We start from the raw sequence: 22878 nt of genomic DNA on the forward strand, positions 1-22878 counted from the left end.
TTTTTTCCTCCTTGTTATTTTGCATCTGCGCCGAGACTGTTTCTAACAGAAGATCCATTTTACTGCTAATGGTAGAGAGATCCTTTTTGTAGTTCGTGATTTTTCTTTCAGCTTCCATTTGTTTTGTGTTTTGAAGAGCCGATAGAGTTGTGAGATCTTTGATGTTTTCATTTAGATGTTCATAAAGCTTAATAAATGGGGCAATGGACATGCCCATAGCTGCCATAATGATTGCCTGTAAATCTTTGCCTGACAAAGTGTTTTGCTCAGGCTTTATGTACCGATCTTTTCTATCCTGTTTTTGTTGAAAATGTCTTCTAGAGTTCCTAATTTTGGGGTAGGGACCCTCCATTAGTGAGGAGTCAGATGATGTGCTATCGGATGTTTGAGACTGACAAAAGTGTCGTTCCATGTTTCTTGGGGGTTGTGTGTCATGCTCAGATGTTATAGAATCTGGCCTTGTTTTAGGATTACTCTTTGTTTCTTTTTCGCCGAGTTTAAGCTTTTTTCGCTGTGAACATTGCAGTGTTGGAGAACTACTAACATGAGTTTGTCTGCGTTTGAGGATGGATTTGTCTCTTGATATAGTATTTAACTTAGTGTTTGGAAGGGAGGCTTGTGTTGGTGTTTTCGCTCTTTCAGGTGTGCGTATGGAAGATATTTGGGCAGTGTGTGGTTTTTGCTGGTCATGTCGGGCTTTGTTGATCCGAGCTAGATCGGCTATTAGTTTCTCTGCAATGCCAATAGAATCCCGATGGTTTTCCAAACTATGTGCAGTTGGCGATGTGCACAGCGTTTTTAATGTAGTTTTAGTTAGGTGTGTATTTTGAAAATCGTTAGGGGAGTTTGTCTTTTCTTCATTAGTCAGTGTTCCGTTATAGAAAACGTCATCAGTCAGGTTCCCACCAACTTTTCCACACATATAGGCTGGAGAAGTTGACGCGCTTTCATAGATTGAGAGGCTTCGTTTCTTGTTGTGCAGAGTGTTTATTTGCTCTGTTGTGGATAAGGATGTGTGGTTTTCAGAGCATCCCATTTTTTGCGAAAGTGGTGAAAGCGGCTTATTCAGTGGTCTCACCTGCTGTGGGGTCAGAGTGGTGATGCTATTTATCACTGCGTCACTATTAAATTCAGACGTTTCTACCTCAAAGGGCGCCACAGAGGGCGTTGTTTCTACGCCAGCATTCTCCTTTTGTTTGTGATTCCCAGGTTTCTCTATAGTGAGGTTTGAATGTGTCTGTGGCACTTCAATCTGGGCACATTCAGAGTGCCTGGAATGAATGTGTGTCATGTTTTCCGCAGAAAGCGGTAGTGTCTTACAATTCCCATTTGCACTTTCACTTTCGGTTTGATTGTCTGGTATAGTTTCTGCGCAGTGCACCCCACCAGACATCATCATGACTGTGTCGTTTGGTTCATCTGAGTCATACGAAACATGCGAGTCATACGGGTGAGATATACTTACTTGCCTTGTTTGAACTCTACGTCGCGGAGATGGAGGAAACTCTGTGGCGTCTTGCTGGGGTTCCGACTGCATCTCTTTCCTCGTTTGGGCTCTTGTTTTCTGTAGCTTTGATGGTGGGGCAACAGATCCATCTGTGCGCCAACTCATTTCTGTTCCTTTCTATCAGCTGTGCTATATAAAAGGCGAACTCAGATATGGTGAGCCAGGAGCTCTGCCCTCGCAATCAACGCAAAACAGCACAACAGCAAAAGCTCGCCCTTTCTCCGAGGGCTTACACCGCAAGGGCATCGAGGCGGCCTTCTTATGGTCAGCTGACTCAGCCGACCTGATCTTCTTAAGGGCACACGCACCTCTTAGAGCAGTTACTGCGATTGTAGTTCGAGTGAATAAATGAATGGATTCCGTATCTCGTAGGCTCTCTTTCCCCACGTAACGCAGCACAACAGCAAAAGCTCGCCCTTTCTCCGAAGGCTTGAATAATGGACAATGCTTTAGTAAGCTCCTTACAATAGTCAATCAGCATAGGATAGGCCACATCAGACAGTTTCTTTGGGTGATGCAAGCCCCACACATTGGCTGGGCGGCTCATGACCACTTCATAGGAGACAACCCTACTCCAGAATATGCAACAGTTCTCATAGAAAGTAAAGGTAAGGTGTCCACCCAGCTTAAGTTGCTAATTGCACACATTTTGGATAATTTATTCTTAAGTGTGGTATTACAGCGTTTCACTAAACCTGCTGCCTGTGGGTGATGTATTGCATGAAACTGTTGCCTTATGCCCAATGCCTGATATTGTACCGTACCTTCTGTTTGTATTTTAACTTTTGTTTATTGGCAGGAGATTAAGACAGGTGCAGTACAGTGTGAGGAGAGACAATCAACGTCATAATAGCGTACAAAGGTATTACAACATGTCAATTTCAGACATCCCCCGGTGAGGGGGATTACTAGCATAGAAGGAATACATGACACGTTTCTTATGAGGAGTTGGGCTGGGTTGGTGGGGGGGGGTGGAGCTCCATTCAACCTCGTCCCTGTTGTTCAAGTAGCTGCAGAATTCTTACCACACATTTTTGGGGCGCGGAGTTAACGGCAGAGATCCGATATACTCTTCTTCACACCTTTGTACCCAGGTGAGTGCCTTCAACCACATTTGTAGGGTGGGGGTTGCAACGCTTCCAGCATTGTAGTATACATCTTTTGGCAACAGTAGTGCTCACATTTAAAAATGTTGACATCTTCTGTTCATTTTCCCCAACCCAAATACCAAACAGGCTAATGGGTCCAGGTCTACTGGGGACCCAATTATTTCTGAGAGCACTTTTGTCACTTTCACCCAAAACAAATTATGCACAGCGCAGGACCAAAACGTGTATATGATCTGCCTTGCCTGATCTACACTTCGGGCATGTGAGAGTCGGGGTGCGTGAGAATTTCGCCACTCTATACGGTGTGTAATTGAGCCTGTTGAGGAGTTTGTATTGTATGCCGCGGAATCTGGCACTGAGGAAAACTTTGCGCGTATGTGCGCACATTTTGCTCCACAGCTCCTCAGTAATTTCTGTTTCCAGCTCTCTAGCCCATGCTTCTCGTGGTTTGGAGGATGTGTTTACCTCCTTCCCCAGCTGCATTTTGTACAGAGAGGATATTATGCCCCTGCTCCCTGCGGGGTTTGCTATGTATTGGAGTTCAGGTGAGTCTGGGGGTTCATCTGGGTATGAAGGCCACATTGCCCGTACCGCTGCTTTGAGCCTGTAATATTATAGCATCTCGAGCGCGGAATTGGAGTGTTCAGGCCACCATGTTTGAGGGGTGATAAATGTACCATCAGGTAATAGGTCGGTTAGGGCCCGATAGCCCAGATTTTCCCAGTGCCGCAAGAGTTGTTGGTCGTGTGTGGGGGAGTGTCCAGGAAATTGCCATATGGGGAGCCACTTATAATATGGGTATTGCTCTTGCTTAGGATGCAGAATACTCTTCCATGCTTTGATCGTGGTGGCCACTGGGTCTGATGGAGCATCTGTCCGGAATGAACGGTGTAGTAATAGGGTCATGATGTTGGTCCCATCCCCTGCAAGTTACTCTAATTTTACATGCAGGAGCGGGTTTAGGTGCGTGTACCAGTGGGAGGCATGCTGGGCCTGCGCTGCGTTCCAGTACACTGACCGATCCGGGGGCGTGAAACCCCCTTTTTCATAGGGTAAAGTCATCTGTTGCCACTTCTTGTGGACTGCTCCGCAGTGCCAAAGGAATTGGGCGCACTCTGAGTGGAGCCGCTTGTGCTTTCTGGGCCAAACAGGTACGTTAGCAAAGATATATAGGAGCTTGGGGATCAATACCATTTTTATTAGGGAGAGCCTGCCCGCAAGGGATAGTCGGAGATTGCGCCATTTGAGCATCTTGGATTCAATGAGCTGTGCCATTGTCTCATAGTTGTCCGCCAGTAAGGAAGCTCTGGTCAGTGACACCTGCACCCCGAGGTATCTGATGCCACCCGGGGACCGGCGTAGGGGATATTCGCATGCCGGTTGTTGAGTTGCTGTAGTGAGAGGGGAACATTTCTGATTTAGAAAAGTTGATGGTGAAACCGGAGTATGTGCCTATTTTTGTTATGTCACGGATGATCGGGTCTAGGAATGTAGAGGGGTTTCTGACATACAGGAGTACATCATCTGCGTATAGCGAGATGATATCCGGCGCATCCTGCAACCGAATACCCTTACTGGAGTGTTGTTCCCTTACATGATCAGCCATAGGTTCAATGGCAAGCACAAAAAGGATGGGGGAGAATGGACATCCCTGACGAATGCCCCTATGTCGCACAAAAGGTGAGGAGGGAATAGAGTTCACCAGCACCCTGGCCAACGGCCCCATGTATAGTAGTTTTATATAGGAAATCATATTTGGTCCCACTCCCATTTTTCCCAGTAGGGCCCATAAGTATTGCCATGAGACCATATCAAATGCCTTTTGGGCGTCCAGAGTTACTGCAACTGCATCCGCGTTCGGATCTATTCTGGACAGCACATTAAATAGGCGATGGATGTTAAGCGCCGTAGAGCGACCGGGACAAATCCACTTTGATCGGCGTGGACGTACCGTACCTTTTGAATGTTACGAGAGTGTTGTATGTACTTGCCTGCATATGTCAAAGGAAGGAAGGTGTGTTGTATCTGGCTTCCTTCCCCGTATGGATGTCTGCATACGTGTGATGTTATTGCAGAACCCTGTGTGAGTGAGAAGAATGTTTATACTTGTTTGAAGGTCCTGACCCAGGCAGTTGATGGAGATGTAGCCTGGGTGGTGGGAGCCAGTAGGCTCTCCCATAGGATCCTAGCTCCTTTATTTCTACTACTTGGGGCCCGATTCACAGAAGTGTTTTAGAATGGCACAATCCCATTGGAAAACACACTGTGAATCAGGCCCTTAATGACTTGATGAGACCTGGTTTCCTATAACTAAATAAACTACTTATGAAGATACCTGCTGCCTCAAAAACCTACTTTCTTATGTTACAGCACCTAACATACAGATCAATGATTTTTTTTTTTTGCAAAATGAACCCCATTATCGCTTCATATTGAGCGAGGGGAGACCATACCTTAAAAAATATTCTTTTACAAGGGTTTTGGCTGTACTCAGTGCAGTTTTATCTCTCAAGGGAAATGCCTCTACCCATTTACTGAACATACAGACGATTACCAAAACATATTTGTATTTCTGACAGGGAGGCAACTCAATAAAGTCCATCTATAGTGCTTCGAATAGGAAGTCTGGGGGGCCAAAATGACCCTTTGGTGCTCCTTCTGCCTTTCCAACATTGTATGTGGCACATAAAATACAATTTTTACAAAACGCTACTACTGTCAAGGAGTTCCCCCCCTTCTCACCTGGGTACGGTGTTTGCCGGTGTCTTCGATCGCTGCCTTCTTGCGAACGCTCCTGGTCTTGAACAGCGCTGCTCGAGTCTCGTCTGGTTCCAGGTTGCATTTAGTTCCGGGAGCGTGGAGTCCAGGAATCCGGGAGTCTGGGAAAGCTAGTAATGCTCGGAATCAGGAAGGGGGAAAGGGTCAGGAGCGGGAAATGGCACTGGGACAAAGGAAACAATATCGCGATCTACGAACACACGTCTGAGGCTACTCTGCAATAGCATTGAGATGCGCGGAGCTGCGGAAGGCGTGGTCTATAAATGGATCACGCCGCGTTCAGCGCATTGGAGCGAGCAAGTGCTTTAGCGCTTGTAGTACGGAATGTAAGCCCCGTTGAGACAAGGACCAGGAGGTCCAAAAGGGGCGTGATCTGAAGTTCATGACAACTGCTGCTTCGCAAATATTTGGGTTCCTTCAAAGTATAGTAAATAAATGTATCATACCATCTTCCACTATGTGAGATGTTCCATGGGTGACTAATATCATGATTATGTATCTGTTTGGCAACGTCCATCTCCCCATCCTCAAAAACTGCATCAATCTCCAACTGTTTCAAATCCTGAAAGGTAGCATCTGCTTGGATACTGACGATCATGTCAAGTGTATTCTCAAAAGGGGATGGTCTGTTGTGCGTGGACAGGAAACCTAAGTGGGAGAGTAAGGGGTTTGAGCAGTTGTCTTTGCAATTGCCCCTGCAAACACATTGCCGTTCCCCACGTGGTCAGTTATTTTCTTATGGGCACTGCATTTTATAATAGCAAGATGGCTTGGCAAGGCCAGTGAATTGAGCAATTTGTGAATAAGTTCGCCATGTTGAATGTTGGTTTCATGGGAGGTAAGAAAACTGTGTTCCTTCCAGAGCCTCCCAGAATTATGGGCAACCCCAAATGCATACTGACTATCAGTATAAATGTTCACTGCAAGTCCAGAGCTGCGCTCACATACTCTGGTTAGCACTATAATTTCAGCCACTTGTGCTGAATGCTGAGGTATTTTACAGGTTTCCACAACTATTTATGATGTGGTTATGGCATAAGCTGCGGTGGACAAATCATCGCGTAGTTTGAAACCAGCCATCAACATATACAATGTCATCAGTCTTTTCTAACGGAACATCAGTCAAACCAACATGTCCCTTTGTCATTAATATACAATCATGCAAGACATCAAGTTCATCAGAAGGGAAGGGCAACAGGGTGGCAGGGCTCAGGGTATTACATCTTGGCAAAGTAATGTTAGGTGCGAACAGGGCAACTCATATCTAGTGAGCCGTGCATTAATTAAATGTTGTGTCAGTGTTCTGTTCAGGAGAATATCTATTGCATGGGACCAACAACAGTTAAAGAATGGCCAAATACTATGGTTTCTGCTTGTTTCACAGAAAGGGCAGCAGCTGCTTCCCCCTTTGGGCAATTTGGCAACCCTGTAGCCACTGGGTCTAGAGTGGTTGAAATATAGGCACATGGCCTTTTTTTCTTCCCCTTTTGGTTCAGTTAGTTCGAACAAGGCACACCCCTTTAATTCATGCACAAACAGAGCAAAGGGTTTAGTATAGTCTGGCGTTCCTAACACAGGAGAGTTACATAGCGTTGATTTGAGTGCCTCAAACTTTCCTGATGAGATGGAGTCCAAGGGAGAGGTACATGAGTAGTGTAAGTAGTAAGTTCCAGGAAGGGCTTAACTAACAAAGAAAGGTTTGGAATCCATTGTCTACAGAATGAATTAATCCCCAAAAATCCTCTAACCCCTTGCTGTGTGATGGGTACTGGTATGTGAAGTATCATTTGTATTCGTTGAGGGTGCAGTTTTTTCTTTCCCTTAGTAAGTAAATGACCTAGATAAGTGACCTGCTGCTGACAAAATTGTAGCTTATTTGTGGAATCCTTATGTCCCAATGGAGCAAACAACATTAGCAGGCACATGGTCTGCAGTCCAGAAACCCTTCCCTGGTATCTGCCGCCATAAGTAGGTCATCAACGTACTGCAATAACACAGTGCCTGGAGATGGGGTGAAAGTGTATAATTGTAATTCCTGGCTGTAAATGCTTGAGCTCTTTGTGTATCCCTGGGGTGCTCTACAAAATGTGTAAGAGTGACCGTCTATGTAAAGGCAAAAAGGTACTGGATGTCCTCATGTATTGAAATGCTGAAAAAAATGCATTCTTTAAATCCACAACTGTGAAGTATTGTGCAGAGGGAGGGACCATAGTAAAAAGTGATGTCATATCTGTAACAACTGGGAACTGGGGCACCACAATTTTATTGCTAGCGTGCAAATCTACCACCATTCTCCATTCAATAAGTGAGCCTTCCTTGCCATCCCTCTTTTTCTGAACTGGCAAAATTGGGCTGTTACATGGACTCCCTGCTATTTCTTTAACTATCCATTTAGCCAGTAAATCTTTAATCACTCCCCTTAACCATAATAATTCTTCCAGGGATATTTTGTATTTGGGTAACCTTGGGAGTATGGCATTGGTTTTAACATGAATTTGAATTGGACCTGCTTCCATTACAGCCTACATCATTTTTACCTGATGTCCACACCCTTTTATCCACTTTCTCAAGTTCGGTGGTAAAGTGTTAGTGGTGGAAAAATAACATTTAGCAAAAGATTCAGCAGAGCAAGAGAGGTAGATGCCATCCAGCGTACAGTAAATGTTTGCATGCAAGTGTTTCAATAAGTTCATGCCCAAAAGATTGAAAGCACATTTATCTGTTGGCAACAAACTGAGCCACACCATGCAGGAAATGGGCCCTATCTGAAAGCGAATGGGCTCTGATACTGGAATACGGACTGGAACATTAGAAAATCCCACTGAGGTGTTCATTTTCCTGGCGATGGGTATTGAAGGCACTCGTTTGTGGGAACTAGAAGTATTGTTTGCTCCTGTATCTAAAATGAACTTCTGCTTCTTTTCAGCATTGCAGAGTTCCACATATGGACCTGTGGGGTTAATAGGTAATTGTACTCTGCCTTTCCCCTCTCCTGTGCATCTATATGTTGTATAATAATCTGGATATGACTGCTCTTCATAATAGTCCCTGGCAGAATAGTGCTGTCCCAGCCTTGGATCAAAATAATTAGACTGTCCTTGACCCCGGTTTTCCGCACTATTACCATCGAATTTACTCTTACTGCCTCTTGTTATTCCTTGTCCCATAGACCTTCCTCTACCCCTTGGACGTGTGGGACATTCCCAAATCCAGTGATCTGGGCTCTTGCAATAATGGCATCCATCATCCACTATTCCTCCTCTGTATGCTGCAGGAGCACTTACCCCTCTCCCTCTATACATTCCTCTCAATATTCCTCTTCCTCGCGACATACCTCTCCCTCTGCCTCATTCTAGAAATGCTTGCTGCATTAATACTTTTGTCTTTAAATCTTTTCATTTTCTTTCCTTTTCACCCTTTTCATTTGAATGCCTATTCACATAATATCTGGCCATGATCACAATTTGAGCCACAGTCTGCATGGGCCATGTTGATTCATATGTATGCGAGCAGCCCTTCCACAAAGTGTGAACAAAAGGATGTTTGCCCTTCTATGTTACCTAGATCCATGCCACTGTAAGAGGAGAAAATCTAATCCTTCCTTGCAGAGTACTTCACTACCGATTTTTGCCTTCGTCCTGTCTACAGGCCATTGATTTATCCCAGTTCATTTGTTTCTGGGGCAATATTTGCTAAATTCTTTTGATAACAGCCCTGGGTATGGCCAATATGTCTTCATGCAATTTCCCCGATTCCCCTCTAAAATTCTCTATTTCTTTCTTCTCCAAATCCTCTCAATTGATTGCCGGTTCGTCACTATTCTTTGAAAGAAGGGATAAGACATAAAGTTCATACTGAGTATAGGTCACTCATTGCAATCTCCTCAATGCAGTTACTGTGGATCTACCTTTCTCAGACTGTTCTTGTCCAGAAAATTGCACCTTTGTAGAACCTGAACCACATTTAGCATGAGAGCTGTCTCGTGTCCAGAAATCACTCTGTCCCAGAACATTTCTGAAAGGATACCCTCTTCTCTATCCACAAACCTTTGTAGAAGAGTCACTTTTGTATCCCAGGTACCCTTGCAATCCATCAACAAGTGTCTTATTGTCTGCCTCCTTGGATCTTTACAGATATTGCACCATTTCTGTGCTTCCTCACCCCGCCCCCATTTGGCAAGCACCTCCCCTGTGTGCACTAGGTTCAATCAGAATCTTAAGAAACTCTGTCTGGCCTTCCAATCAGGGAATTGTTTCAGATATTTCGGTAGATATCCCAGTATTTTGTCGTATATTGAGAGTGAACTTGCCAGAGTTGCTTTACGCATCGCTGCTATTGTTTTAATCCAGTCCGCTCTATCTATTTCTTTTTTGGCTTTTAGAGGATTACAAACCAATGTTTCCAGATCTGTGTCTTCTCCTTCCAAGATCTCAAGTACTAAGGTATTCTTATTAGTTAGCACAGCTGATTTAGATTGGCTCTGGTAATATTTAATATCTGCATACTGAGTGTGTGCTTCTGATGTTTTAATTAGATGATAGAGAAAAACCAACTTCCAAGCTGCCTGTGAACCCAAAGATCTTAAACCTAGTTCGTATCTTAGGCTGGCGGTCGAGAGACTAAGCGGGAGACCTAGCACTTTCTTCCAAACTAGTCCTTCCCCCTTTTGCCAGTTAGTATTCCAGAGAAGTGAATTGGCCTCCAAACCATAGAGGATCACTGGGATCAATTTGGCTGTGTAGTATTTGATTATGGGGATTAAAGAAAATGTGCAGTATTTAGCTGATAGTTTCTTCATTTGGGCTACCGAATGTAGGGTCTTCTCATTCAAGTCCATATGCATTTGTGCTATGGATGGCGATGCATATACAATATAACCCAGGTAAGTCACTTCCTCCACTGTCGTCATTAGTTGGCCCTTTACCGACCATTGGAAGCTCTGAATTTTCCTTCCCGCTCTGTTAAACACTACAATCTTTGATTTGCCTGGATTAATTGAGAGCATTTAGTTTGGCATATTTGCCCACTGCCTCTAACAGGCGTAGCCCTACTGCTGTTTTACGTACTAGAACAATGTAATCGTCATAGGTCACCCAACTGATCTTACTTTCATTTATTTTTGGGCTGGCCAATGCCTCTGCGTCCAGAATTCTCCCCATATTTGCCAGTTACAAATTAAATGGAAGGGGGGGCCACCCTACAACCTTGCCTTACTCCCCTTTCTACCTTGTTGTAGTCTGACAAATAGCCATGACAAATAGCCATGTTTGTCTAACCTCACACTTATAGAAGTGTCTTTTTGTAAGTCTACTAGCATAGCCAAAATATGGTTTGGTATCCCCCAGAGCTTACTAACTTTGTTCCACAGGCGCTCTCTATTTACTTGATCAAAAGCCTTAGAAAGGTCTATCCAAGCCCCATAAAGTGGAATGTCTCCCTTTCCCCTTAATATTTCACTGAGAACACTCAGGATTAGCCCATTTAGGGCTGTTGATAGACCGTTCCGAAAGCAAAACCTGCTCTCTTTACCCATTGCTCCAAATATTTCATTCACAATTTCTCAAACAACTTACTTTCAATATCAAGGAAGGCGATTGGTCGATGGTTTGCCGGGTTTAACCGGTCGCCCCCTTGAAAATAGGGATGACTATAGCAGTCTTCCAAGATGGAGGGAACTGTTTCCTTTTTAATATTTCCTTGAAAAGTGGGTTTAATATTCAAGACCAAAGGCCCACGTTGTTTTTGAGGACCTGATATGACAACCCATTTGGGCCTGCTGCTCTAGAAGAGGAGGATTTACATATTATCTCTGCGATATCTGTTTCCTCAAAGTTCATACCCCAAGGTACTTCCTCATGCTTATGTAGGGTTTTAGGAGATCGGTTCTTATATTTAGATGAAAAATATTCCATCCGTTTTACTTCTGTAACCAAGTTGCATTGGGCGCTATTGTGGTGAGATTCCAGATCACTATTCTGTTTCCTACACTGTCTCCATATGTCGGGAGATAATATGCATGAGAAAAGTTGGTCACTATCCACTAATGTTAATGGGCCTGTGTGTATAATTTTGTTAGTCTGATTAGACCACTTTCAGGGTTATGTCTGATGTCAGGAAAATCTTTGGTAAAAGACAACAGCTCCCTCCTATTCCGTGGTACATGTACATGTTGAGTCGGATGATCTGGGCTAAACCCCGGAACTTCCCTCTTAGGGGCCCCATTAGTGGAGATGGGGGCTTTTGCGAGCCACTCAAGTAAGATTTGCGCTCCCTGTTCACACCCAAATTAATTTAAGTTAAAGTTCTTGCGGTCTATATCCTTATACTTAGACTACTCCTCAAGTGACTGTTTTTTATATTTCTCAAACTGTAATCCAGATAACTCATGCACAATGATATTATTTGCCTTTTAAGGACTGAGTTTTAATGACTATAGAGGCAAGGGCGGGCCCCTTCATACCTGCTTTAATCCATTGTTCCAACCATGATACAATGCTTGCCCGAGTTTCTGGAAGTACGGAACCCTGAGTAGAGGGTCCCTTGTCATTTTCACCAATTGTATCTTTCTTACCATCCATATTATATGGAGGCAGAAGAGGTTGTCTAATCAAAGAGTCTGCCTCTGAATACTTGGATAGTGCAGACGCCATTTTTTCATGCACAAGTATTTCTCTGTCCTCCTGTTCCCAGTCCTCTTTTAGCTTCTGTTGATCATATGCTGTAGCCTTATCTTTTTCTGACTGTGGCTTCCGTTTCTTAGCTGTGCATCCCTCGATGTGTTCTGCCTCTCGTTATCTTCCCATTTTTCATAAGTGTCCCACTGAAGTAATCTAATTTCCTTTGATAACTTTGCTGACAACCTTTCCCTGAGGTACCCTAACTGTTCTAAGTCAAAAGTCTCATGCGCGGGAATTTGTAAATTGGGATTGTCATCAATATATCAGTGCCATTCCTTCAAAAATAATACCACCCCAGTCCTTTGTTTTACCATTAATGTCCTCCCCGGGGAATCTTCTGGGGGAGTTGGAACATACTGTTCAGGTTTTATTTAAGTGTTTTCTACACCCACAACATTTGGTGCTTGCATTCCACATATTTCATGTGCATCAATACACCTGTGATCACAAGGTTGCAATATGTCTAGGTTCACTTAAAGCAGTGGTCCCCTAATATTGCAATACTAAAGAAAAATATAGCATGTATTCATACAATTTTTTCAATCAGCCCCAATCTCACCAGTTATTCCATAGTTCTCCTCTTCCATTCACTCAGTCCAGTCTGTGCGAGTATCTCTAAAGTGTGAGAAACCTGAGGCGTTTCTCCCAGGCTATTCCCAGGGATACCTGACTCAGGTGGCCAGGGGAGGGCCATCACTCTTGTATCCCAAACCTCGGGGCGGACAAGTGAGGGAGGATCACCTGGGCTGGGGGTCCTTGGGGACTGCGGGAGGAGTGCCCTCGAGTGAGACACGGTATTCCCCCCTTTTTCCAACATAACCCCACCCAACATTCCCTCATTTGAAATAGGATACTGTTGACAAAGTCCCATTATGCCCCAATATCTTTCTGTAAAACACAAAAACCCCTTTATCCACCATCATACACTTACCCCCTTCAACCTCACAAAAACCCACATAGTTTTTCCATAATCACTCAGAAAAACTACAACTCCCACAATCGCTCCACATTGTCTTTTCCAAAAACCTCTGGGACGAGGAAGAGCAAACCCAGAGCCACGAAGATTACCCATAGGAACCAATGCACCATGAGTTCCTATGGGCAGTCTCCGTTTTGTCCAGCTAAAGAGGCCAGGTCAGGCCTCCCTTTTCAAACACTTAAATCTGATTCTAGTTGACTCTCCCAGTATAAAAGGTGGAACATGCAGGCACACTCTGAGTGAGCTGGGGAGGCTGAGAGGATCATGCTGTCCAGAGGAGCCAAGGAGAAGCGGATGGAAACCTGGGAAAGATCCTTCAGACGGTGGACAGGCTGCCAAGTCACTGGGTCTGTGAGTGCAGGAGAGACTGTAATGTGGCAAGAGAGCTGTGCTTACAGGCAGACAGACCAGGGGCAGCTGGAGCTATCTGGCAGGACCCAAGCCAAGGCTCATCCCCTGGGTGTAACTTTGAAACCCAGGCCTCTGAGGGGCAGGTGGGATGACCCTGACATTTGAAACCCCACAACTCCCAGAGTCTGCAGAATGCTGTTTTGGGGAGCTGATGTAATGGGAGCGGAATAGAGACTGATGCATTATGGACCTTGATGTATAGAGACATTTTCTGGGGATTAAAAGTGCATTCTGGGCCTGGAAGTCCAAAGACATTTATTCTGTGAACTTTGGGAGGGGTCAGAGCCGACCGAGGGAGACCCATTTGTGAATTAATGTGATTTGAAGCTTGGGGAAGGGAACCTCTACAGGTGCTGTGATTGCCGGGTCTGAGCCCGACTGAGGGAGACACTGAGAGGTGGAGAGAAGCTGGTGAATTCTATGTTGTGTGTTCATGATACCCACCACCCTGCCGCATGAGTGAAAGAGTTGGGGAGGTGAAGCAACTTCTGTGGTATCGTCCTTGGCTCCCAGATCAAAAGGTGCGACCCAGAAGTCAACACAGCCGGTGAGTTGGAGAAAACTGTGCCATGCTTGTTTGTGTTGAATTGAAGGTTGCAAGTGGCAAAACCGTATCAAGAGCAAATGAATTTTGACTAATGGAACGTGGAGAAGTAATTAACTGACTAGACGGTGAGTGATTCAGTGTTGATAGAGTGGTCCGGCATAGTGAAAGTGCCCAGTCAAAGGTCACTGTTCAATCCGAGCCATAGAGAAAGATTGAACTGTGTTTTGACAAGAGACGCCGAAAGGGGAAACGGAATAAATACTCAGTGTGGTCATGTGGGTGTTTGTGAAACCCTTCACACATTTGAATGTTTTAGATTGCTTGAACCTGGAAAAGTAGTGTGACCAACCGGCCCGAGCCCAGCTGATGGAGACCTGTGAACTTAAGAGAATCTGTGAATTGAAAGGTCCGCTCCCGGCAAAGTGAGGCCTATTTTAAACAGTGAAACCACAAAGTTTGCGAATCTTTAAGTTTGTGAACTTTTTACAGCATAGAAAAGGAACTTTGTTTTGAATACGTCCAGGGCATCCTGCGAAGCAGAGACTTCTTATGGGAATAAGAGACTTTGCCATGCAAGGCCCTGAACTGTGTCCTGAACTGCATCCTCGTGGCCCAGAAGCTCAAGTGTATTCTAGAGCCTGCGTGTGCCACCTTGCCCCATGCTGAAAACATTGGGACGGGAACCTTAATTCTCCGTCATTTTGATGCATTATTTTTGGACACTGTTTTCTTTTACATACATATTTTCCCAGCACATATTTGTAGTAGTGTAAGGAAAGGCAAGAGGTTTTGTTAGTATAGGCCACTTTGTATTGACAGACATCACAAGGACTGTTTTATTTGTTGGTTTATGGTTGAGCCTCCTCCCATCTTCTACCCATACTCTTCCATAAACACCCTTGAACTGTGCATCATTTGTCTGTCTTCAATATTGATATCATGTCTTCCTTACAAAAGCAAAATGCTGTTCCATGCGAGGACCTTGGTCAGTGTAAATCAATGTGTCAGGAAATCTGGTGAGGTCAGACTTAGACCATGACTGCAGGAAAACAGTCTAAATTGTGCAGTGCACTCCATGGTCGGTCGTCATCTGTCGCCTTTTCTCAACCTTGGTACACAGTCCATCTGGATTTACTCCCAACAAGGTCCCATCTGCAGGGTGCCATTTGCTAAAAGCTGCAAATTGGAGTAAAGCGGAGAGCCCCTCCTAAAGGTTCTCCCGCCTGGAATATAAAACCAAGAATGAGACACCTTTCTCAGAATAACATAGTCACATAGATACATTTATTTAGCATCAAACAAAGCACTCGAGCAGAAAGAGGCGACAACATATGTTTCGCTAGTACTCTGACTTACTTACAATCTTTGCTCTTTAAACATAACACGTAAATGACACAGGGTCCTTAGAAGACAAATCACTGGCAGGGTGAACAGAAAGTTTGGTGAGTAATTATAGTGAAGAACACATAAAGACATGCTGGGGAAGACTCTGCATGTGTTCCTTTCTCTCCTTAGTCTGAGGTCAGGGCAGGGTCACCACCATCTGGTAATTGTGGGTGCTATTTCTGACCGTAAACTATTTCCTAGCTGCCAGCCTTTCAATGGGAAAAAGCAGTGCCTGCAGTTTGGCACACAAACATCTTTTGTGACTTTGCTGTTGTGAACCACGGGCAAAACTGTCATGCAACATTTTTAACAGAGAAAAGAACTGGTGTTCATTTAATGTATATTTCTACGTCACCTTCATGTGCTTTTAGAGATGGACCCATCAGATTTACATTCTATTGCTTTCGTACTCTCGAAGTCCTGGGCCCAGAATTGTGTCGGAGGATTTCTCTGGCCGACTTTGTAAACTAAAGAAAGGGAATCTTTGTTCCATCTGTTGCTAAAATGTCAGTCCCTTACCCCAAGAAGACTGTTTTATCTTTTGCAATTTGTGGTGTCTACCTCTTCTTCAGTATTCACTGAAAATGTATGGCCTAGATTTCATGAGCACCACTTCCATCTCACGTTTGGCAGCCCTTTCAGTTTCCTTCTCGGAATAATAGATCAGTTGGGGGGATCTTTCGCATTTAGCTAAGACTCACTTAAGCTTAAACGATGGCTGATCTGGCTACTGTGGGCACACATTCATTTCGTTAGTAGTGTGAAGAGTGTAATTTATCCAAGAATCTTTTAAGGGCAATTGAAGAATGGTCTGGATACTGCGAGGATTGATGAATTATTAGCATGTGAAGACAGTATTATTTTTTTTTATCTATCTTAATTTGTCTTAGTATGTTTATCTATGTAGGTTTGGATATTGTGAATTGCTTATTTAAGGTTTCGTAATGTAACCGTGTCACAATAAAAACATAATTATCTTTACATAAGACCTGAGGTTCCTTGTTGATTGGACCAATACAGATTGGTTGTGCGCCCTACAATGTTATCCTTTCACGCCACCTGTGAATTTAAGCATATAGCAATGAACTCCTAAGTGGAATGCATTGACCGATTCTTTTTTAAATCCAACAGGTGAAGAAAGCAAGAGCAGGGAAGGTGCAGTTGGGTTTTCTGTGTCATGTTCTGAAAAAACTCCTTCATGCAGTGCTTTTTCAGACAACATCAACGCAATGGTTTTCCCAAGCTCCAACTTGGAAGCACATTCTAGAAGCCAGGTTTGGCCTGAACATTATCAGAAACTTGGAGTAGAGAATACTGTTCATGGTGAAACTGGCGTCAGAGATCCAGTACAGGCCAACTTGCATCAGGGAAGCCCGGACATAAGGTTTTCAGATGCATATGATGAAGGCGAGAGAAATCTGATGAATTTACCATTTCCCAGCGATCTTCCAATCCCAGATCATAATCCGAGAGTATACGCTTGCACAGAAGAGGATCAAAACTACAACTCAAAGGGAGAATTTACTAGAAAAATAAGAACAAAGTCACGAGAGAGACCATTTCCTTGTAACGAGTGTGAGAAAAGCTTCTTCCAGAAGACTCATCTCATCACACACCATAGAATACATTCCGGTGAAAAGCCATATATGTGTACTTTCTGTCACAAAAGATTCAATCGGAAAGACTATATGGATGAACACGTAAGAATCCACACTGGAGAAAGACCGTATCACTGCACACGATGTGAAAAAAGCTTCTTCCGGAAAAGTCATCTAAATTACCATCAGAGAAAACACACTCAAAACATCAAAAACGGAGCAGAAAGAAAATGAAACAAAGACGCCTAAACCAATCCTATCACAAGGATTAAATGCTGCACAAAGATGCCTACACCAATCCTATCACAAGGATTAAATGCTGCACAAAGATGCCTGCACCAACCCTATCACAAGGATTAAATGCTGCACAAAGATGCCTGCACCAACCCTATCACAAGGATTAAATGCTGCACAAAGATGCCTGCACCAACCCTATCACAAGGATTAAATGCTGCACAAAGATGCCTGCACCAACCCTATCACAAGGATTAAATGCTGCTTGAGACATTTACAAAGGCTTACAATGAAAAGGAGAAAGAGCACTTATGTTGGAGATTAACCATGTCATTATGGTAAAATAAACTGTCAAAGTGCTTTCTTGGGTGCAAAGAAAATTATACCAGTTGTTGCAGGATGAGGAATGAACAGAAGGCTTGAGACAGCAGGTTGCATGGACCCTACCAGTTATGGGTTGAAATACATAGATTGTGTAAGGTCTATAAGGCCAGACGAGGAGATGATCTAATAACATCAGGCATTCCTAACAATGTAAGAGGGCACAGCTTCAAGGAAGGCACAGTTCAGTGAGGCATAGCCTACCCCGACTCTAAGGTAGGACGATGGTCCAGAGCTTAGGTTTCCTACTCTACAACGGTTCGTAATCTGGGTTGTATGGAGGGTTTTACACAAAGCCATTCACAATTCATTTGTGGTTCACACAGTTACTCACAAGTCCTCAATGGTGCACACATAGTTGCAATTCTCGGGGTGCCCCCAAAGCAAGGGTTCCGACCTTGAAGATTACCAGTGAATTCTGGCCATCCTGGCCAAGCTTAGTTTGTGCTGGGATCTGACCTAGTTGCCTGTTCAGGTCAAGCAGGAGCCCCACTGCAGGCTCAGGGAGCACTCCTGGCTTGCATTCTCAGTGAGTAATAAAATATAGTTGTATATAGTGCTACAAACCCGCAGGTATTATCCCACTGCATGGCTCAATTTGTCGACCTCAGAAGGAGGAAAGGCTGAGTTGTCCCTGCCGGGATTTATACCTGCATCAGCAGGCTCTGCACAGATGTCAGATGGAGCACTCATCTGGCTGTGCTATCTGACCGGCTTTTTAGGAAGTATATTTTAGTTTCAATAGTAGCTTTGCCAGTCCCACCAGAATCCGGACAATGGTCCCGACTAGCCTATGTCTTTCTCTCTCTATTGGGGTCATTAGGTTTTCTTCTTGCCAATTCTGGGCCCAGGCTAACCAGGATCTTCACTTCTCTGGCACTTGTACCTTGGCTACACCTCAGCTCAGGCCCAATTGCTCTCACGTCCTGCCTATCGGGGCCCTTTCTAGCCTTTGGCCCTCCTGGCTTGGTGAATGATGGTTATCGGCTTTGCACCTCAGTGTCCACTTCCACCTCCTCTTTGACCTATCTCCATTTCCAACTTCTCCATGCCTCTGATGTCCTCCTTTACATCCCTCCTCCTTCCCCTTATTATGTCCTCCCTCCACTGCCACCCTCCCGCGCACAAGTCTCCTCCCCTCTTTCCTCTGTCTCTGTGTGTCTTCCTCACTCTTCTCTATCTATCATCTCAACCTCTTTCTTAAAGGTCGTCTCTCCTCCTCCTTCCTTTCTCTCTCCCCTCAGAGGATTTTTGAAAACCTGGGACTTTTTTGCTTAACTTTGCCTCAGGAGTGTTAAATTGGTGTGTCAAGTGGGTTTGAATGGTAAAATAAATGTTTTGCTACTGAATGTAGAGGCAGAGGTTGCCCACTACCTGGTTCTGATTCACTGGGCCTCATTCCGAGATTGGAGATAGTCATGGCGCTATTAGCGTCATGACTGCCTCCAATAACGGTACCAAGTCCGCCCTGGTTCAATGGGGACTTACCGGTCTATTCTGACCTTTGCGGGACCGGTAAGTCCCCATTGAAAAAGCCATTCCCCATTCCCATTTGAGCCCCCATAGGGCTCAATGGGAATGGAGAGGGCGCAAATAACGGCCCGGCGCATGCCAAGGCCGTTATTTGCGCCCTGGTCCCCTAACTGGAACCGTAAGGTACGTTTGGTCCGACCAAACGTACCTTACGGGTCCCGTTGGGGGACCTCGGAATAGGGCGCAAAGGGATTACCGGCACCGGTGTCCTTACCAGTGCCCAGTATCCCTTTGCGCCCAACTCGGAATGAGGGCCACTGAGTAGAAGGTATTATTGATGCCGAAAAGAGGGTCGGGCGATTTTTCTTTCCACGTTCTGGTGTTTGGTTTACTGCACCTTGGTTCTCCGAGCAGTGTGGCAAGTGGTTCCTTTTAAGATGACGGTGTGACTCTGCTGGATTTTGTGATTGCGATGTGGGCTTCCCCTGCAGTTCTATGTGGGGATGTCCCGACACCAGACACCCTGTCAGGTCTTTACCTCACCCCCTGTTCTCTGGAACCAGATGGTGGGGGTTCCATGGAAAGCAGTGGCTTGGGTATTTGTTGAATATTGGAGTTTGGAAGAAATTGCACTCCTACCGTCTGTCTGGGGTGTGGCACGTCGCTGGGGTATCCTTTCTGTACTGTTTACCGGGGTTGCATTGGTAGCGGGCAATGCTTTCCATGGACTGCATGCTCCCCCGGTCCTCCTCAACTGGCATTTATAATTTCACTGTGTAACCGAATGCAGAGGCCATCACACAAAGAAGGAGCCATCTGTGCCCCTCACCTTTGTTTAGAACCGATGGAATGTTTATAAAATGGTAAAATTAAACAGAATGGACTGGTTGCCTCTTTGAAGACTCTGTACTGCTATAGTTGCTCACGGTTGGGCACTCCCCTACTACAATCCACAGACAATTTCAGAAAATAAATGTGTTCTGCTTTGCACTTAACCCAAGGCCACGGTTTGTGAGGTGGTGTATGTGCAAAAAACAACACAGCCCTCATTCAAAGTGTGTGTTTAAAATCTTTCATTTCAAATTTCCTTTACAAAACCATAAATGCTTTTTTCTACTCCTATTTTTCACTATCTTTGCACCATTATGTGCCCCTGATTACCACACATTCTCTCTTTGCAGTCAATGAAGTGAGGATTCCCTTTTTATTGTTCAAAGATTAGAAATGTTCTGCTTGCGTTTTTGTTACTTGGTTCATCCCACTGTGACTCCCATCTGATGATGAAACACTGTGACTCCCATCTGATGATGAAACATTGTGACTCCCATCTGATGATGAAACACTGTGACTCCCATCTGATGATGAAACATTGTGACTACTCCCATCTGATGATGAAACACTGTGACTCTCATCTGATGATGAAACACTGTGACTCTCATCTGATGATGAAACACTGTGACTCTCATCTGATGATGAAACACTGTGACTCTCATCTGATGATGAAACACTGTGACTCCCATCTGATGATGAAACATTGTGACTCCCATCTGATGATGAAACACTGACTCCCATCTGATGATGAAACACTGTGACTCTCATCTGATGATGAAACACTGTGACTCCCATCTGATGATGAAACACTGTGACTCTCATCTGATGATGAAACATTGTGACTCCCATCTGATGATGAAACACTGTGACTCTCATCTGATGATGAAACACTGTGACTCCCATCTGATGATGAAGTGTATGGGACTTCGAAAGCGAATGCATTGCACCATCTCAGTGTTAGACTTCAGTTAGTCCAATAAAGGCATGAAAACCTGGATTTGGTTGGATTCCATGAAAGGATACATACACTTCATATTTGCATTTCCGTGAGAAATACCTGGTAATACATGTTCAGATATGCACAAAGGTTAAGATGGTCCATGCAAGATTCTTGATTCATAGAGACGGGAGTGGTGTGTTCATCTAGTCATGTCTGTTAGATTATAAGAAATTCTGCACAAACATCTTAACTGTCTTAACAATTGGTAAACTATATGTGGTTCATGTAATTGGTAACCAGACACATTCTGGAAATGTGCAAGTGACACAGCACCCAAAGTGTGACGCGCTCGAAGACCCACAGCCTGTTTTCTTTATTTGCAGCTCGGTGGTGTCTAGGATTTGCTGGGGACAGTTGCAAGTTCCTCATTTAATAAAGCAACATATGTGTCTGCAACACCCCTTTGCTTCTTCGTTAAAACCACCATCTCTTTTGTGAATTGAACCCTGTGCTTCTGATTGGATGTGCTTTGTCAATAAAGGTCTTCACCACTCCTGCATGACGTGGAATGTCATTGACATGTATGTCGTGCAATAAAGCAACACCACTATTTATGTTAATAAAGCACCATGTTTAACGTTTTCAAAAGGGGACTAAAGGACGATGGGCCTCATTATGTGTTTGCAGGTATCCCGGCGCGGTGCCAGTAAATGGTAATACGGTTACCGGCACTTGGTCTGCTGCTGTTTCCGGCAAATTAGAAGTGCATGTAAGGGTGTGTTAATCCCCATTGCATGGAGCCCTATAGGGCTGCATGAGGGGATTGCCGGTAATACCGACTGTTGCTTGTGGGCTGTCTGATTTACCTCCAACGATTGGCTAAAAACGTACCAGTAACTGAAAATTACCAGCACCTTAATTCCGGACCGTCACAGTTATGAGGCCCAATGGTTTCATCATTTCTATTTATGTGTCAAAACACCAAACAATTGTTTCCAGATGTTGAGTTGAAGATTGTGTTAAGAATGTGTTGGCACTAGTGCAGTAGGCGCAGAGGAGAGTTTTGTTCATAACAAATTTGCAAAGTAGCAAGAGATGTTGCCTGGTTTGGTGCAGGCCCTGGATTGGCTGCTCATGATGTCGAAGTATGGAAAATGAGCACAGGTTGCCAAAGATTCTATTCGATGCGATTGCTGCCCTCGTGTTTTACATTATCCCGGCAGTGCCTTCGCTTACTTTACATAAAGGGATCATTCACTGGCGGAACTGCACATCAAGGGTGGTTCTTTTCACATAAATGTCTGACATTGGAGAACTTCATCGACTTCACGACAGAGGAATAACAGGAATTCCAGACGGTCGGTCCGTCCATTAAAAGACATATCTTTCTGGGAATGGGCCCTTCCTTGGGTAGAAGTGATGACACCTTGTGACTCGCCAGAGTCACCAAATGAGAAGGGATTTAAAGGGTATATTTCATCAGCTGGAAACAAGATATGGGCAAAGTATTGAAGTACACGATTGACATTCTGCCACTTCTAGTGAAATACAGTAACGTTAAGCACTTGTGTAGAAGTGCCTACCATGAAGCACGTGCAGTTAGGGCCAGTAAAGGCTGTGTAACCTTCTTACATATAGTAAAGGATTCAGAAACATGAAGCATGCAAAATAATGAGATATAGATTTAAATGCTAGCACTTGTAGGTGTAGTAAGCCATTAGAAGCACTCCCAACAAAGTGCTACTTGGGACTATTTTCAAGGCTGGACCACTATTGGCTGTAGCATAGATTTGGAAGTTTAAAACATAATTTGACTATAGGGCATGTTAAAGTACACACGTGTGCAATGTATATAACCTCTAGATTGGTCTCTCAAATGCTATGCGTTTACACAATATGTTTCTGCCGTTTGAGTCATGATGTTTGCAAAGTTGTGCAGCATATGTTTTATGATGTGGCTCGTGTGGGGATATTAAGCAAGTAGAAGCGCTCAATGTGAATACATTGCAGGTTGGGCCATGGAAAAC

At 44.3% G+C, this 22878-nt stretch overlaps 1 protein-coding gene across 2 annotated transcripts in view; it reads left to right on the forward strand.

Moving 5' to 3' along the window:
- LOC138491096 (zinc finger protein 33A-like) overlaps positions 1–21408 on the forward strand; it is a 512100-nt gene extending 490692 nt beyond the window's left edge. For both annotated transcript variants that reach the window (XM_069617411.1, XM_069617410.1), the window contains one exon: positions 16526–21408. In XM_069617411.1, the coding sequence (XP_069473512.1) occupies positions 16526–17226 (701 nt within the window). In that variant the 3' untranslated portion in view covers positions 17227–21408. The remainder of the gene's footprint in view (positions 1–16525) is intronic.
- Positions 21409–22878: the final 1470 nt, after the last annotated feature.

This window comes from Ambystoma mexicanum, chromosome 10 (genome assembly GCF_040938575.1).
Source record: "Ambystoma mexicanum isolate Mex_15411 chromosome 10, UKY_AmexF1_1, whole genome shotgun sequence".
Classification (NCBI taxonomy): domain Eukaryota; kingdom Metazoa; phylum Chordata; class Amphibia; order Caudata; family Ambystomatidae; genus Ambystoma; species Ambystoma mexicanum.